General features: G+C 39.4%; 2 protein-coding genes across 5 annotated transcripts in view; one reads left to right on the top strand and one right to left on the bottom strand.

Moving 5' to 3' along the window:
- Positions 1–17,705, top strand: part of LOC110064345 (phosphatidylinositol 4,5-bisphosphate 3-kinase catalytic subunit beta isoform-like) — a 47,338-nt gene that overhangs the window by 17,942 nt on the left and 11,691 nt on the right. For all 4 annotated transcript variants that reach the window (XR_016205392.1, XR_016205393.1, XM_089282290.1 and 1 more), the window contains 7 exons: positions 6,622–6,846; positions 7,316–7,357; positions 8,315–8,418; positions 8,551–8,635; positions 13,490–13,611; positions 14,227–14,266; positions 14,446–14,549. Coding sequence is in view for 2 of the 4 variants with exons in the window: in XM_089282290.1 (XP_089138416.1) it covers positions 6,622–6,846; positions 7,316–7,357; positions 8,315–8,418; positions 8,551–8,635; positions 13,490–13,611; positions 14,227–14,266; positions 14,446–14,549 (722 nt within the window). In the remaining 2 variants the exon portion in view is untranslated. The remainder of the gene's footprint in view (positions 1–6,621; positions 6,847–7,315; positions 7,358–8,314; positions 8,419–8,550; positions 8,636–13,489; positions 13,612–14,226; positions 14,267–14,445; positions 14,550–17,705) is intronic.
- LOC149116367 (uncharacterized) lies at positions 10,996–13,186 on the bottom strand. The gene is made up of 2 exons (XM_089282294.1): positions 12,024–13,186; positions 10,996–11,938 (listed from the first exon to the last, which is right to left on the bottom strand). Exons 1-2 carry the CDS (start codon positions 12,434–12,436, stop codon positions 11,095–11,097), a joined length of 1,257 nt encoding a protein of 418 aa, XP_089138420.1. The 5' UTR covers positions 12,437–13,186; the 3' UTR covers positions 10,996–11,094.

Genomic DNA, 17,705 nt, shown 5'->3' with positions numbered 1-17,705 from the left:
AAGCTTAACCCGGACAAATGCAAGATTAAACAGATGAAGATTAAATTCTATGGTGTCATTTGTGGTGAAGATGGTGTTCAACCGGACCCAAGCAAGGTGTCAGCTCTGAAGCAGATGGCACCCCCTACTAATAAACAGGAATTGCAGACATTTCTTGGATTAGCAACCTACATGGGTCCATTCATTTCTGGTGTCAGCACACTTACAGCTCCTCTTCGAGAGCTAGTTAAGGAGGACAGTGTTTTTGACTGGAGCCCTGCCCATCAACAAGCCTTTAATGCAATCAAGAATGCCATCAATGCGGAAGCTGCACTGGCATACTATGATCCAACCAAAGAAGTCACCCTCCAAGTTGGTGCTTCGTCGACAGGTCTTCGAGCTGCCTTATTGCAGGATAAGAAGCCAATCGCCTTTGCCAGCAAAGCCTTAACAGACACAGAGTCACGCTACGCTAACATTGAGCGAGAGCTCCTAGCTGTAGTCTATGGATGTGAGCGTTTCCACACCTACCTATATGGCCGAAGTTTTATCACAGAGTCCGACCACAAACCGCTGGAGGCCATCCAGCTGGAAAAACTGATCTCAGCACCCCCGAGGCTGCAAAGAATGCTCTTGTGTTTACAGCCATATGACGTCACTATCAAGTATCGTTCAGGTGGTGTATGATGGCTGGCCCACCACAGTAACGGGACTGCCCTCACTGATACGACCCTACTGGACTTACCGTGAAGAAGGGGCCACCAAATTATTGTTCCACAGACCCTCCAGGGAGATACATTGTATCCTATCCAAACTACATGCCAGCCACCAAGGTACAGAGAAGACCAAGCTAAGGGCACGCACATCAGTGTTATGGAGGAACCTGAACAAGAATATCGAAGAGATGACCAAGTCATGCACAATATGCCAGGAACTCCAGCCTAAACAAGCAAGGGAACCTCAAATACAAACTGAAGTGCCACCAAGACCATGGCACACAGTAGGAACTGACATATTTTACCTCGACGATGATGAATTCCTTTTAATTGCTGATTACTATACCAAGTACCCGTTTGTCAGGAAAATTCCCAAGGGCCACAGCACTAGTAAGTGTGTAGCAGACTTAACCAAGCAAATATTCAGCGAGCAAGGAATTCCACGAATCGTGAGATCAGATAATGGGCCCCACTTCCAAGGGCAGTACTGTCAGTTCGCAGAGGAGTATGGTTTCAGTCAGTCATCTAGTAATGGGTTCATTGATAGCCAAGTCAAAAGCGTGAAAAGAACCCTCAAGAAAGCCAAGAGGTCTAACTCAGACCCAAACATAGCCCTTCTATGTCTCTGAGCGACTCCAATTGACAACAAGTTGCCATCCCCAGTAGAGCCGCTGCTCAGAAGACAGGTGCAGGACAATCTACCGAGGAAAATCCAAAGTGACCACACCCATGCTGATGATGTCATCAGCAGACTGGAAGAGAGGCAGGCACAACAGAAGTATTACCATGACCAGCACACCACTGCTATACCCAGCCTGGTTACAGGACAGCAAGTGACCATTCAAAATCCAAAGACACTGGAATGGAAGTCAGCTGTAGTGCTGGATAAAGCTGGAGGACTCCCTCGGTCTTACGTAGTGTCCACGCCAAGTGGAAAAGAGCTGCGCTGCAATCGATCCCAAATACGGCAGGTCCCTCAAGCTTACCCCAAGCAGGTCAAGTTTGACCTTAAGAGCAATCATGTTCACAGTTCCTCTCCTGGAATTAATTTTCCTATGAACATACCGAGCCAGTCTAACCCTAGGAACAGTGCAGGTCCAGTACCACCGGCTGCTCAACCAGTCAGTCCAAACCCAGGAGCTGCTCAATCTGCTAGTCCAACCCCAGGAGTAGCTCAGCCAGTCACCTCAGCCCCAAGTACAGGAAGTCAGTATATGACACGCAGTGGAACGGTGGTCATGGCACCTTCCAGGATGGACATTTAAGTTACATACATACATACATACATACATCATTTATTTGTTTACGCAGGTCGGTATATAGGCAGCATAAGCTGATGTGGACCTGCGGTTAAATAAGAGTTACAAAATAAAAAATAAGAACCTAATAAACCTAATAATTACAAAAACGCATAAAATTCTAAAATATGATTACAAGTTAAATTAGAATTCCTAAAAATATTTATAATTTGTTAAATCTTTAGTGTAAATTATTGCTGATTGGTTGAAAGAAATTTTGTCAATAGCTGTAGAAAGATAACGAAGTTTGTTTTTAAATCCATGGTGGTCTTCTATGGATTTAACTGATTGCGGTAAAGAATTCCAAGCCATTGCAGATCTATGTTTGAACGACAGTTTTCCAACATTAGAGTTCGGTCTGTCCAGAGTAAGTTTAAAGTTGTCTCTCATATTGCGTAAATTAGGACTTTTCTTAATGATTGTTGCAACTTGCTCAGGACAAAACCCGTAGTAAGCTTTATGTGTCAGACACAGGAGCCTCTTCTTGTAGAAATAACTTAATGATTTCCAAGAGGGTGGTATCTGTTGTTTGAAAATGAGTTTGGCCGCACTAAGATGAATTTTCTCTAGACCGTCTAGTTTCGCTTCACTGCAGTTTCCCCATACACTTATTCCATAGGTTACACTCGGAAGAATACCCTTAAAGTAAATTGGTTCTAATATTTGGGAAGGAAGGCTTTTAAACCTACGTAATAGCTTCACCTTCTTAGTCATAGATGTTGTAAGATCTTTTATATGGCATCCCCAGCTTAACTTATTATCAATCGTGAACCCAAGACAGTGCGACTTATTAACAAAACTAATTACGTAATAATTGGTCTTAGAGGACCAATGAAATCTTTACGGGTAAGAAGCATAATCTCGGTTTTATCAGAATGAATAGTCACAACGTTCTTATTACACCACTTAGCTATTTCAATTATTGAGGTTTGGATCTTGGAACAGACGTCATCAATGGAATCGCCAATACAATGTAAAGTTGTGTCGTCAGCAAACATTTCCATCCTTCCACAGTTAGGCACCTGTGGAAGATCGTTGACATAAATACTAAAAAGCCTAGGCCCAAGTACTGAGCCCTGAGGTACACCGAATTTGACTTCCGCTTCACTAGATCTTTGACCCTCAATCTCAACAAACTGCTTTCTCCCAGATAAATAATCAACAATCAAACTATACACATTTCCTGAAATTCCACAGGCTTGGAGTTTAAGAGCCATTGTTTTATGACAAATGGAATCAAATGCTTTTTTAAAGTCGATAAACAGAACACCCACAATTCTATTTCTATCCAGCTCTTGTCTCCGCACTTCGGTCAGATGCAGCATTGGAAGTTCTGTAGATCTATTTGGTTTGAAACCCCATTGGTTTTCGCTGGACAGTCCTTTGTTTACAAAGTGACAGTCAGTATGATCCCCTATAATACTCTCGTACATTTTGCTCGGAATGCTCAACAGGGAAATGGGTCTGAAGTCACCTCTTTCAGAACTATTTCCCTTTTTGGGTACAGCTTTTACTTTACTCATTTTCCATTGGGAAGGATACTTTGAAGTTTTTAGACTTTCTCCCATAACATAGGATAGACCAACAATTACATTATCACCCCCTAGTTTGAGTCCTCTTGCGGTTATGTTGTCAGGACCACACCCTTTTCCAGGCTTAACTCTTTTGTCAATGACTCTTTTAATCTTGTGAGCATTTAGTTATAATAGCTCGGCAGTAGGAATGACTTGGTAAATATGGTGATGTTCATTTACACTGTTATCCAATAGGATACCATATGCAAGTCTTTCACCAACTTTAGAAAAGAAATGGTTGAAGCTTTCTGCCTTATCTTTAGCATTGGTTATGATGTTTCCATCCTCATTTTTGATTGCGCCCACACTGCTCTTTGACTTGCCTTGCATTTCACGTACCACCCTCCAGAAATCACTTGAGCTGTTAGCATTTTTAATCTTATCGTTCCAATATTCTGCTTCGGCTTCTCTCATGATCTTAGTCACGTGATTTCGTTGTTGACGATACAGTTTCCAAGCTTCTGAATCGCTTGGATTACTTTGAGCTCTTCTTAGCAGGGCATATCTTCTATTCATCGCCTTCCTGATGTTGTCATTCATCCACTTCAAACCATTAGTGCGCACTTTTACTTTTCTAGTTTTCAGATGATCAGTCATAACGTCCTTATATAAATACTCCCATGCCCAAGCAACATCATCTACGTCATCAAATATCTCACAGACACTCCAAGGTGCCGTACTGAGATCATGTCTGAGTTTGTCGCAATTAAGGTTCTTAAAATCTGTCACTTTTTTGATCACTGGACTTGATTTTTGCCTCCGCAAATTAACTACAGCATATACAAGATGGTGATCAGAAATGCCTGGGGCATAACAGCCTGCAATTTTCACCTTGGATTTATGAGGAGTGAAGATTAGGTCTATGATTGTGTTTGAAAACTCTGTAGTTCTTGTAGGTTCTTTAATGACATTCTCTAAGCCAACATTTCTGGTAACTTTCAACAAGCGTTTTCCCACACTTGACTTAATGTCAGAGTTGAAGTCCCCCATGATCATAATGTTAGATCTTTTTAGCCACAAATCATCTAAGATTGCATGGAACTTGTCAAAGAATTGATTGTCAGTTGGAGGTCTGTAGAAAGTTCCTAGTAAAAGTCGTTGAGATGCAAGCATAAGATCAATCCACACTTACTCAAGGTCACTTTTTGAGCAGACATCATCCCTTTCAATGACATTCAGACAATTCTTGTAATACATTACACAACCACCCCAGGAATTTCCAGATTTTCTGTCTTTACGTACCAATTTATATCCATCAACAGATATTTGGTCATCTTCAATTTTGTTGTTCAATTGTGTTTCAATTAACCCTAAGATGTCAAACCTCGTTTCCTGGAGAAGGAATCTGATTTCCGACATTTTTTTCGTCAATCCATTAACATTTAAGCGGGCGACCTTTAGACCTTGCGTGTTAATTAATGGCTCCAGATCATTGTAAACCTGAAGGTCGTGTGTGTGTAGAACTTCCAGAGTAGAGTCATCAACAAAGCTGTGGAGTGGCTCAGGATCACTAGGTACTGTGCAAATAGGGCATATCCATGGGATTTCATCTTCCATTTGCAGTCTGCGATACTCGTTTACAGAAACCCCTCCACATTTTATGTGGCACCATTTTGAACAAGAGTCGCAGTTTACAGCACGATGAGTCTTCGCCATTGTCCTCTTGCATACGGCGCACTTGGCTGAAATATTTACAGTAGCCGTTGAACCGGGATTAGGGCAGATGTCTGCGCTCACTATAAGTCGCGATAAGTTAAAGCAGGCCTGTGAATTAGGATAAAATGAGATACGAGCGGAAAGAAATTTCCGACCACGTGTCTGCTTCGTCGTTCGACCAGCTCGTGAAAGGCGACTGTTCCAAGGCGAAAATAGTGAAAAGTGAGTGACTGAATCATTCTTGCCAACAATTTCGTATGTTCTACTATTTAAAGAGCTTTTTAGTAGACATATGAGCACAGTAATCCTTGCGATCAACAACAAAGTGGAGGACCGAGAAATCACACGTCCGTTCGCCATGATTTATTTAGTCGCATTAAGAGGAACACTGTGTCAAGGGATTAACCCTGTAGAACTGTTCTGAATGGTTATCATTTTTCTGTTATTTTTGTTGTTAAGTTAAGGCTCAGAGTAGCTTTGTTTTTTTTTTCTCATTTTTGGAAAAAAGGGGATGTAATATTCAGTTCTGGTTTCACACTGTTTGCAGTTCCGGTCACATGACCAAAGTCATTCGCATGCTTGTGTGTATTTGCATATTCTTCTAGTTCTTCGAGTCTGCATAACACAATGTTCGAAAACGTATCTCTTGCCTGGTTTATTGGTTCATTGCCACGACACCACCCACATAGTGAAAGTTACATTCAAGTAATTGACATTGACTGTATACCACAATTATGACAGTTTTTAGAGTACACAAGATCATCAAGGTCATCAACATTTAATATATATTAAATTTTATTAGATGTTTGTTTCCCAATCTATATTTATTGTATTTATTAATAAATGGGTCTTTTTTTTCTTTTTTGATTTTAATGTAGCTAATGTGCATTTTCAAATATACTTAATAATTACTTCCTTTTCTTTTCTTTCTTTTTTTTTTTCTTTTCTTTTCTTTCCTTTCCTTTCCTTTTCTTTTCTTTTCTTTTCTTTTCTTTTCTTTTGCTATATTATAAGCATTGGCAGATTTAGGGAAGGGGCTCAGGAGGCCCAGACCCCCTCCCGTATTTTGGGTCAAAAAAGAAAAAATCGTACAAGGAAGAAAAGCCGGTAGGGCAAGCAGAACCTCCCCCTCCCCACCCCCTATCTCAAGGTATGGATTGGTCACTGATAAGTTTAATAGTAGCACATGGTGTTAATACACCTGTAGGTAGACAGTGTAGTATGGGTGTAGTAATAGAACAGCACATTGCTGTAATTGTAATTTGTTAAAGATGTGTTACTTTAAATGACAAAAAGATTTTAAAAAATACTATTTAATATTAATGCTTAACAAAATAAAATAAAAAATTAATTACAAAATTAATCAACCTAGTTTGTATATTTGTTTTTTCTCTCTAGGAAACCATTCCCATTGCATGGGTCAACACGACCCTGTTTGATTACCAGGGTAAGCTGCGGTCGGGTCCATTGAAGCTCTTTGCATGGCCTGTACCTGAAACAATGGCAGGCCAACTCAATCCAGTTGGCACAGTGGTGTCCAATATCAACACCGCTACTTCAGTCTCACTCAGCATTGAATTTCCAAGTTACTCCAATGCTGTTGTGTATCCATCATTTGAGAAGGTAAGATTTTGTGTGATTTAATGGCATCACTCTTAAAAATTATGTAAATGTGGATGTATAAGCCACACATGTTTGTAGATATTAGGCTACAGTTTCACCCCCAGAACAAAAAGTTAATTTTTCCACATAGTACCCATAATTTATACAATGCACCTGACGTGAGATGTTCAAATATTGATATCAATAAGATCCAATAAATAAGCAGCCTTTGTAAATTGTTACTGATCAGTGTTGCTCATTCCATTGTCAATATATTTCTGACAGGTACAATTTGTAAGTAATTGTATGAAGAAAGTCATCACATAGGGACTGTTACCTTTTTGATGATGACTGATGATCACAATCATCAATATCTAAACTATATTTTAACACTAAAAAGACATTTTCAGTGTGATAATTAAGTTAAAAGAATTGATGTTTTCATGTTTGCACCTGAAAGGGTTTCTGTTTCTTTTTGTTGTATGTGTAGGTTGCTGAACTAGCTGTAAAAGTTACTGACTTCAACATTTTTGTGAGTACATTTTACCTTGTAGACCTAAGTTTTGAACTGTAATGTGATCTAATTTACATCAACCAAAAGCAAATTGACTTAATTTGCTTTAACTTTAATTTATCTGTCAAGTTTAACTAAATACAAATTCAAGGTTTCTAACAGCTTCACCCCACAGCAATTACTACAGCACTGTAAACATGAAGTTGATAAAGCTAAATTTCAGTCATAGCAGATGTTGTTTTGATGGGATCTCTGCAATGTTCAAACATTGATTAGCAGTGTTTGTGGGAAGCAACTTCTAACTTTCAATTCAAGTTTACTTGTCTGAGCAAGTTGTCATTTTCCTAGGTACACGTTGAAAAACCTCTGTATCAAAGTGAAGGAACTCAAGATAATTTTTCTTTCCTTCATGGTTTAAATATTAACAGATTTAGAGAAATAAGCCACAGGCTGGGTTGAAATTACAAAGCTGGGGAGATGCACTGAAGAATATTAATTTGCTCCACTCGTTGTGGATTCACGCATATTCAATTGTGAAAATAGGTTTCCAGTTTTTTACTGATTTTCATCCACTTATTTCCTGCAGTCTGTTGATTAACTCTTGACCAATTCTTTTCTTCACCTTGACACCGAAGTGTTATTTCATCAATATATGGCAAAATGAAAACCAGAGCTAGCCAAAACTAAAACAGATCCTCTGTCACCACTTGCAATAGCAAATTATGAATCGACAGTTGCAAGTTGTGTTGTAACATTGCAGAGTTGCCGTCAAAAGAACAGTTTCCAGTTTGATCGTGACTGCTGCAGCGAGTTTTCAAGCTGCTGCCGAGCTTTATCATGGTCACCGGTTAGATAAATCAGTCAAGTGCTACCTTGTGCTAGTACTCCAAAGACAGACAGTGACTACAGAGCGCTGCAAGTTACGGCACATAGAATAAAATATTCAACAAATCTATTGTCAATTTACTGCAATAGGGAGGAGCAGATGAAACATTGATTGAGCAACTAAGGCAGATTGTAAACCGTGAACCCTTGGCCCCAATCTTTGAACAAGAAAAGGAGCTTGTTTGGGAGATGAGGTTTGTCTTCTTGATCTTCAGTGATCTCTGCCTGGTTAATTTTAATCTCGTCAGCTTTACAATGTATCTTATGCTCTAACATCTGCTATTGTTGTGTGGTTCCAAAACTAACAGTAGGTATCATTCTTGCAGAATTGACTGTCGAGAACATTTTCCGCATGCTCTAGCAAAACTGTTGTGTTGTGTGAAGTGGAACAGCAATAAAGATGTTGCTTTGGTATGTATTAGTAAACATGTATATTGTATCAAGCTTTCATTTAAGCGCCCAAATCCCAGGGATGTAGCTATGGCGGGGGAATTTCGCAGAACACTGAACACGAAATGCAGAATGCCAAACTCCAAATACATGTTTTGTTTTGGGTTAGTTGCACTGATGTTTGCTTGCGGTTAGCATTTATTTGTTTTAAAGGACAGCATTGTCGATGCTGTATTTGGCCCGTTTCAACAAATAAAAGGTACTGTAGCCCTAAGCAAACACAAGTGAAACTAACGGGGCAAAAACAGTGCATTTGGCATTTGCCATTTGGCATTAGGCATTCAGTGTTGTGCAAATTACCCCTGCCGATGTAACTAGGAAGAAAACTAACTATCGTAAGTAGGCTTAGTAAGCTCAGCTTGCTTTCGTGATGAGTGCAACTTTAAAATTACCCTGACAAGCCCTGCAGCGCGTGCACTTTCAAGTCCGAGTATTCAATTGTCAACAAATCGTGGCAAAGATTTCTTTCGTTATCTTTGATATTTTCAGTGGTAAAAAACGAATTGAATGTGGTTTTTAGTGGTCTGTACTCTTATTGACAACGAGTATGTGTCATCACAGTGGTCAAAATTTGTTGTGGACTCACTCGGCTGGGCCTCGTGAGTCCACAACATCCACGCGTACTCGCTGTCGATAAGAGTACAGACCACGCTAAACCATATTCGATTTGTTAAACCCGTATGTCAAATTAAAGCTTATAGAGCTGGCTATCAAACTATACCAAACATTTAATTTTGAAAAAAAATGAATAGTTGAATTTTTCACGACCTTTTAACATGAACATCCGAATCATCTTTTAGGTCCTTTTTGAAAGCTACTTGTAAGTGAAAGGGAATTTTTTTGTTTGCCCTCAAATTTTACTGTAGCTAGTTTGACATATTTACAACAAAAACATGTTTAATAAAGTGTATTATCGTTTGTCTCACGATGTAGTCACTTGAGTTATACTCTAATCACCCTGAAACGATTATAAAATATTTTGTAACTAATCTTAATAAACACAAACACAGCATCAGGGGCGGGCATCTCGTTTATTGATGCAGGATACAGCGAGCGTTACATCATCATAAAGAAAACACAGCAGTGAATAAACAGATAAATTAAAAAGCAAAGTTGAAAGAGATGCCTTCGAGTGGCTCTTGCATAACTTACAAATTCTTAAATAGCCTACTAGCCCCTAAGGGAGTCACGCCTAAAATACTTCTACAGTTAACACGAACCATACATAGTGAACATACTCCAGTGTAATTAACGAAACGTTACAAAATATATTTATACTCTAATCACCCTGAAACGATTATAAAATATTTTGTAACTAATCTTAATAAACACAAACACAGCATCAGGGGCGGGCATCTCGTTTATTGATGCCCGCCTTCGAAAATAAAGAAAGAGAACAAAGGAATCTAAGTGTGCAAACTTCAAGACACTGAAAGTAAAGATTCTAACTTATCGTAATACAGCCGCAGCTAGCCGTCCTTGGCTCGATCAGTCTTCCATCTGCCGTGACATAAAGAGTGTAGATTGCTGATGCCTGCTCCTTAGCGGCCCTTGTTCTTAAGCTATGTAGATCAAACAAGTGTATAAGATATCCTAGTTCCGCAAACGCATGCCAAGTCTAAAACTTTATTTTACTACGAATTTTTCGAGAGCAAAATTGCTATATCTTTGAAGAAAATACATTCATAAAATTAAAACTAAAAATTACATATAATAAACATCTGTTTTGCTCTCGCATGTATAAATTCTGACAAACGCAGCGCAAAAACTAACGTCACAACAACGAAGGCTAGCTAACTCGTTGCCGCGGAGAAAAGCCGATTAGGCAGTCACGCAAATTGTAGCTAATCGACGATTAGAAGGATTAGCCATGGGGCCCGCAAACCTATTATATATCCTCAAAATCATCTCGGGAGTAACAGCGCCCCCCTTTTTATGGAAACAGGTTTTGCAAGCTCAATTTTAGCCGCCTCGAGAACACTTCTATCACAAGTCAAATCACAAATCGGAAAGCCATACCGATGGTGTGCCCAATTTATGCCATAACAGGCAGACTCAAGTGTGGAGTAGAGGGAACTCTGCTGCAGCAAAATACTCCAAATAAAGGGCAAATGACGTCTCATCAGACGGCAAACAGGCGACTTCCTCAAAGCGCAAAGACCATTCTCTAAATGTTTGAAAGTCACTTCTCAAATCATTAATTATTCATGAGCTGATGACCCAATCAGCTCGCATCAATTGGGTCAGGTGCATGTATGTTGATACCCAATGAACATACCGATCAACACACGGTAGATTAGTTCAAAAACTGATCAAGACACTGATCAAGAAACTTGAATTTTAATCAGTCTTAATTATAATTCTAAATACAGCATTTTTCCCGCTTAAATCATTGCTTACAACAACAATACAGCAACATATTATTCCTTCTTAGACATCGTTACATTAATTGTACAGTTTTTGAATTTTCCTTCCTGGAAAACAACATCCGTTAAAGATTGATCCTGTTTCTCTGTGGTAAAACATGTAGTTGTACTGACAACACTTGGACCTAGGATCTTTGAAACTTTAGACACATTTTCTTCTGTAGGCTTTTCGTACTGCAACAATGCATTAGAACGATGCCCCGACCTTTCGCGAATCAATTTTTCTTCAACCCCAGAATTGAACAGGGAGGAAACACAAGTAACGCGCAAACTGTGAGCGGTTTTGCGTTTAAAGCCTGCCGCGTCGCACATGTCAGGCAAAATCTTGTTCAAGCTGTTGATGCCTACGGGCACTTTATCGAATGCGAACCTAGTTTTTGATGGCTTAAAGTAAAATGCAATAACTTCCTTTGCATGAGTCTCAACTAACCCTACATACAATCTGAATATCTCAACAAGGCACGGCTCGTGCTTTTCCTCAATAGAATGACAAACGTGCTTGACCACTCGCGGCACATACTTTAGATCACAAAGACCTCCATGATCAGTTTTAGAGGCATTTTCTTCAAACTTAATAAAATTTGGACCAATTTCAAAGTTGTTTACAACAATATTTCTGTGATCTCCCCCCCGCAACCCAAAAACTTTTCCGTTGTAGAAATAGATCGTGTTCAATAACGACTTAGCTGATGTAGTTCCCAGCGATTTCTTTTGCCAGAATACTGCTTCTTCTTGCTCGCTCACAAACTCCTTTTCCTCTTTCTTACACTTAATGTGAAGCCCTTCTCGAACGCCATTCTTCATCTCGGCATCTAAGCAACGTCGGAAAAGGACAAACCTTCAAAAAATAACACACAAAATTAAAGTCCTGAAACAGTGCATTTTAAATTACTAACCAATTCGGTCTAAAAGTTGTCAAGTACCTTTTGTCACCAGCGTCCAGAGGATTCAAAGCTTCTGATCCATTTTTCTCCTCCAAATAACGCTTGATGGCACAAATGATACCATAAACACACTTCGGAGGGTATCTTTCACCGGACTTTTTAGCTACCTCCATCACAAATTTTGACAACCAATAGTTCAGCGACAGAGCGTCCATTCCAGCAATATCTACACTCACAGCGGTAACATTGTGTAAATCGTAGTCCTTGAAGAGACCGCCACAATCTAATACCGGAACTTTAACCTCTCTCAACATCTGCCATTCGGCAAAAATGTTCACAGCCCACTTGTTTTTATACTTAGTTGAAACTGGAACAGCATCATTCACCAAAACATTTTCTTGAGAAGAGGTTTTTGGAACTCGAAAACGTTCTGATCTCCACTCGATCTCCATCACGCGGCATAATGTTAATTTATTAAAAATTCAACCTTTAAAACTTGCCCACATGGCCGCATATAAAAGATTCATTTCATTTACCATATGAATAAAAAACAGACAATAGCCTATTGAGCACGCCTACTAATTACCTATTCTTCGAAAAAAATTCTCATGCTACTTTGAGAAGCCAGCTCAAAAACTCGTGCTTCGTTTTTCATCAGGGGTTCCAAACACCTCGAAACAATAAAAGCACTCCGCCTTCGGCGTCGTGCTTTCATCTGTTTCTCGGTGTTTGGAACCCCTGATGAAAAACTCGCACTCGTTTTTGATCTATTACTTGAAGCTCTGTTGTTGAAGGGGCCTTTGCTTTAGAGGGACGCAAGGGAAGACCTTCCGTTGACTTGCGAAGCCGTCTGGATCTCTTGAGTGGGCAACCTTTGAAGTAAACACACATCCACTTTGTAGACTTGAAAGATAACAAAAGAAATGTGAGAACAATTAGAAAAAACAAAAATGCAACAACACGCAGATCAGAACATAAGGAAGGCCCAGAGGCCTAAATCTTGCATTCAGCACACTATATACTGGCAGTCCTGCACAAAAACGGCATGGCTCAACGGCCTAAAACAGTGTAATCACCTAAGATCAACACGTGATAAACGGGCAGTCCCGCACAAAGTACATGGTCCAACGGCCTAAAACAGTGCAATCACCTAAGATCAACACATGATAAACGGGTAGTCCCGCACAAACGATAATACACTTTATTACTGCATCTACCACGATGAATAACAACAACCTTTTCCTCGACAAAAACATGTTTGCAGACATGAGGGACAAATCAAATAAGTGAGCCCTATTAAGCAAAAAACAATTAATTCGCTTTCACTTGCAGCTTTCAAAAGGTTATTGGGATGCTCACATTTAGAGCTTGTAAAAACTTAGACAATTCATTTTATTTCAAAATTTTTGGTATAGTTTGATAAGAAGATCATCATAAAATATAATTTATGTGTACTGTAAAATACCAGAAAGAATTTATAATTATTTAATATATAATGTTTTCAGATGCAGATTCTTCTTCAAACTTGGCCCAGGCTGGACCCAGAGCAGGCTTTAGAACTGTTGGATTTCACGTATGCTGACCAGGAAGTGAGGAAGATTGCTGTGCAGTGCATTGAAAAAATGAGGTGGGTATTTTGTTGAATTATGTTGGATAACTTTACTATCCTGTGGTGATCTAACAATGACGGAGTTGCTACATGTAGCTGGTGTTATTGTTTGTGGTATGTCATTGCACATGTACATGTAATTACATGTGCATGGTATTTGGGATGAAATAAGAATTATGAGTTAAGTTTTTTTATTGCATGGATCATTCTGTAATAACTTAGAATGTTGATTGGTTACTTATAGTCTTACGCATCTAAGTGGCGTTACAGAAAGGGGAAAATCTTTTTTTAGTTTGTCTACACAGCTTTTTAGGTTAAGGCCACATGCAGTTGCCCTGTCAAATCTTATATCTTTGCCACACCCTCAGGGGCTTCATTAATGTTTTCAGCAAGAGGGCAACCGGTTTTCACAAAGCAAAACTTTTTGAACTGAACTTCATTATAAGAAAAATTTTCCTCTAGATGGTCAAACCAAGCGGGCAAACTCATTCTCACAGCTGGTCAATTTGCCCGGTACCTGGTCTGTAATGAAACCCCTGCGAACACACTTGAACAGTTATTGGTACTGTCCATGTACGTGTATGCATTTAGTTATGGGCTTAAGACTTTGTTGCCTCAAATTTCTCTTTGCAGTGACAGGGAAATTTCACAGTATCTTCTTCAGCTAGTCCAGGTAAACAAGTTTCTTGTTAGATTCTCTTGATCCCAGTGATGGAATTTTTGACATTTTTCACTCAACGGTGAACGCACATTTGTACCTTGCCAAGTGGACAGATATGAGGGTTACACTGGTTATTGTGCGTCTCAAGAGGGAACCCTTGATGTTCACATTTGTTGTTGTCCTTTCTGCAGGTTCTAAAGTATGAATCATACCTGGATAATGACTTGGCGGAGTTTTTACTCAGAAGAGCTCTTAAGAATCAGCACTTTGGGCATCAGTTGTTTTGGTTTCTCAGGTAAAATGAACTCTTCACCTTTATTTACAATGTACAATGTACACTGTACATACATGTACATAATAATTATTGTATACTTACAAAACAGACCTAAGAAAATATGCACGCTGATTGGTTCTTAATTGTGTTTCTATTATAGTGCACCTAACCCCAAAATTTTTTTTCGCTAAAACGAATCTACTTGTTATTTGTAATAGTTCTGCGAAAAAATTTTTGGATTCCGTTAAATCCTCGATTTTCTGTGCCCCGACGAAATCTCGAAAATAGCTCCAAAACACGGCCATTTTGTTTCACGACCGAGTTTGAGGAGAATGGGTCCAACGGCTCTTGTGACGTCTACCCAGGAAGGTTGGATATCTCACGTCCTCTCATTTCCTTCAGGATGGTGCAATACACATTCGAAAAGTGCGCAGAAACGCCTTCCAGAGGTGCTATCGGTTGTTGCAGCAATATTCCAGATTTAAAGAAAGATATACTGTACAATTTACTGACGATGATCGGCTATTGGTGCAATAAAGAGGTAAACGATGGTTGATTTTGTCGAACCGAAACAAGCGTACTGAATTTGTGAGAACCATTGAAGAACTCTCACTGGAATTTGTTCCGCAGACTTTCGAACGCTATTTTCATAAATTTTCTGCTTAAAGCTAACCAGCAATTTGTAGAAATAGTACCGACAACCTATATCCTCCAATCCCGCAGTATTTATAACATAACCGGCAAAGTTGTGTGATCCGATCATGATCAAGAAGCGTTATACTGATATGTAAATAGATCGCAACTGTACGCCGCTAACCAACACTTATTTCTTTTTCGATTTAGATGAAATTCGAAGATTAATCCTTTAGAATTACATGATAACAAAATTGTTAGACTCACAGAGTTTTTCGAAGGTTTGGAAATCAGCAATGCGACAAAGATTTTGTGCAATAGCGTCGAAAATATGACCGCGTAACATTATCTGCGGACCGCTTAGGGAACACATCTTTTTCGCTTATCCGACGAATTTCACTGCAAACTTTCAGAACAATTTACACTGGTTATTTGGAGCTACGACTTAAAACGTGTGACAATGTGAAATCGGTAATTGTATGAAATGTTTCCTTCCGCCTTGCTTCCCGCAGCTTCAAAAATACAGGTCCAAACGATACGATTTTCAATCGATCGAAGCCAATGTTTTGGAGGTCATCAAGTCTCGGAAACTGCAACACTTACGTCGCTCTTATAAACATGAAGCATTCAACTGAAAGTAAAACACAAACTGGATTTAACAGAACAATCACACCCGTGACAAAATACATTCTCGCTAAGGACAAATGTAAACGGGCTATAAACGCGCGTGGGAATCTTATGTTTAGTTGACGAAATTACCATCCTAAGCAGTCCTTGAGTTTTCTTTCCTGCTTTTCGTTTGCCTACTCCTTCACTTCGTATCTAGCTTTCCATTCCTAATATACAAGCAGCTCGTCCGCAAAGAAGTCTTCCCCTTCGTCGCCTGAAATATTGTAAATTGCTCTCAAAGCTCTAAGCAGTGAGTTCACAGTTGTCGAACGTGCTCGATCGAAGTTTATTTCGGAGTCTTCCGAATGGAAACTTAACTCTGACTCCAGTGACGAAAAAGAAATGATTCTGAGACAAAACTTGGACTTTTTAGTCCTAAAATACATCGGAACAATTAGTTTTGTGTTCCATTTTCTCTAGCAAATACAGAGAGCTGACTGAGGCGCCATTGTGTTTGGTTCCTGGGTAGACGTCATCAGGTACCGCCGCCCCAGACTCCCTAAAACGCGGTCGTGAAACACTTCAAGCGCGACTTTGAAAGTGTATAGAAAATCGAGGATTCAACCAAATTCAAAAATTTCTTCGCCCAAATGCTTCAAATAAAGTCTAGGTTCGTTTTAGCGAAAAAAAAAATTTGGGGTTAGGTGCACTTTAAGCAATTAGATTATTCGCTCTCGATTTCTATCGTGTGGTAGTTGACGAGGGCGCGGCCCAAGTCAACTATCACGCACAGAAATCGAGAAAGAATAATCTAATTGTTTTAGTATAAATCTACTAGTTGTTCAAAACTTTACCTAGATCCCCTTCACAGACACTTCGAAAACGCCAAGAAGCAGCCGTCATTTTGTTAACAAGCGCACACTGCCACGCTACTCACTATCTATCACAGAATAGATAGTGAGTAGCGCAGCCAATCAGAGAACGGCATTCGTGATAGAACGCTAGTAGTTTTATACTAAAACTCGATAGAAACACAGTACTAGCACAAGCTGTTGACATAATGATGGCATGAGCGAAGAGAATTAACATTTTGATTTTAAAGTAAACAAGCTGTTTTCCTTTTTTGACGCGGTGTTTTCTGAAAGAAATTTAGAAAACAGCCCTAAGGAAATACGCGCGCTGATTGGTTAAAAATCGTGTTTCTATAACTCGATGGAAACACAGAACTAGCACGAGCTGTTGACGTATCCATGGCGCAAGCGAAGAGAATTTACATTTTGATGATCAAAGTAGACAAGCTGTTTTTATTTTTTTCGTCCCGGTGTTTTCTAAAAGAAATAGAAAACATGTTCTCCATGTTTCAATTGAGTTATAGAAACACTTGTGAAAGTTTGGGAGAACTCGAAAAAGCTGTGGAAACTCTCACCTGCTGCGGCTCGTGTTCCCACAGCATTTCTCGTCCTCCCAAACTTCCACTCGTGTTTCTATAACTCGGTAGAAACACGGTACATGTTTTCTATTTCTTAAATAAAACTTGTTCTCTGTGTTTCTATCGAGTTATAGAAACACTCGTGAAAGTTTGGGAGAACTTGAAAAAGCTACGGAAACACTTGCCTGCGGCTGGTGTTCCCACAGCATTTCTCGTTCTCCCAAACCTCCACTTGTGTTTCTATAGCTCGATAGAAACGTCGTACACGTTTTCTATTTCTTAAATAAAGTGTACTTTGCTTTCCTGTACATTGCTTTCCTGAATTTGTATTTTTGTATTTTTTAGAGGGCCACAAGATCATCAGTAGTGTTAGTTACTGTTACATGTCACCCTCATAAAATAAAGTCTCTTACTTACTTACTAACACATTCATCCACATGTCAGTCTCTATTTTAATATCTGAGTGTTTTTAGTTATATCTCTACAACTTTTCTGCCTGCAAGCAG

Source organism: Orbicella faveolata, unplaced genomic scaffold, assembly GCF_042242905.1.
Source record: "Orbicella faveolata isolate gen_17 unplaced genomic scaffold, um_ofav_v1 contig_12, whole genome shotgun sequence".
Classification (NCBI taxonomy): Eukaryota; Metazoa; Cnidaria; class Anthozoa; order Scleractinia; family Merulinidae; genus Orbicella; species Orbicella faveolata.
Note: the sequence above shows the minus strand (reverse complement) of the source record. Positions and strands in the feature narration are given on the sequence as shown.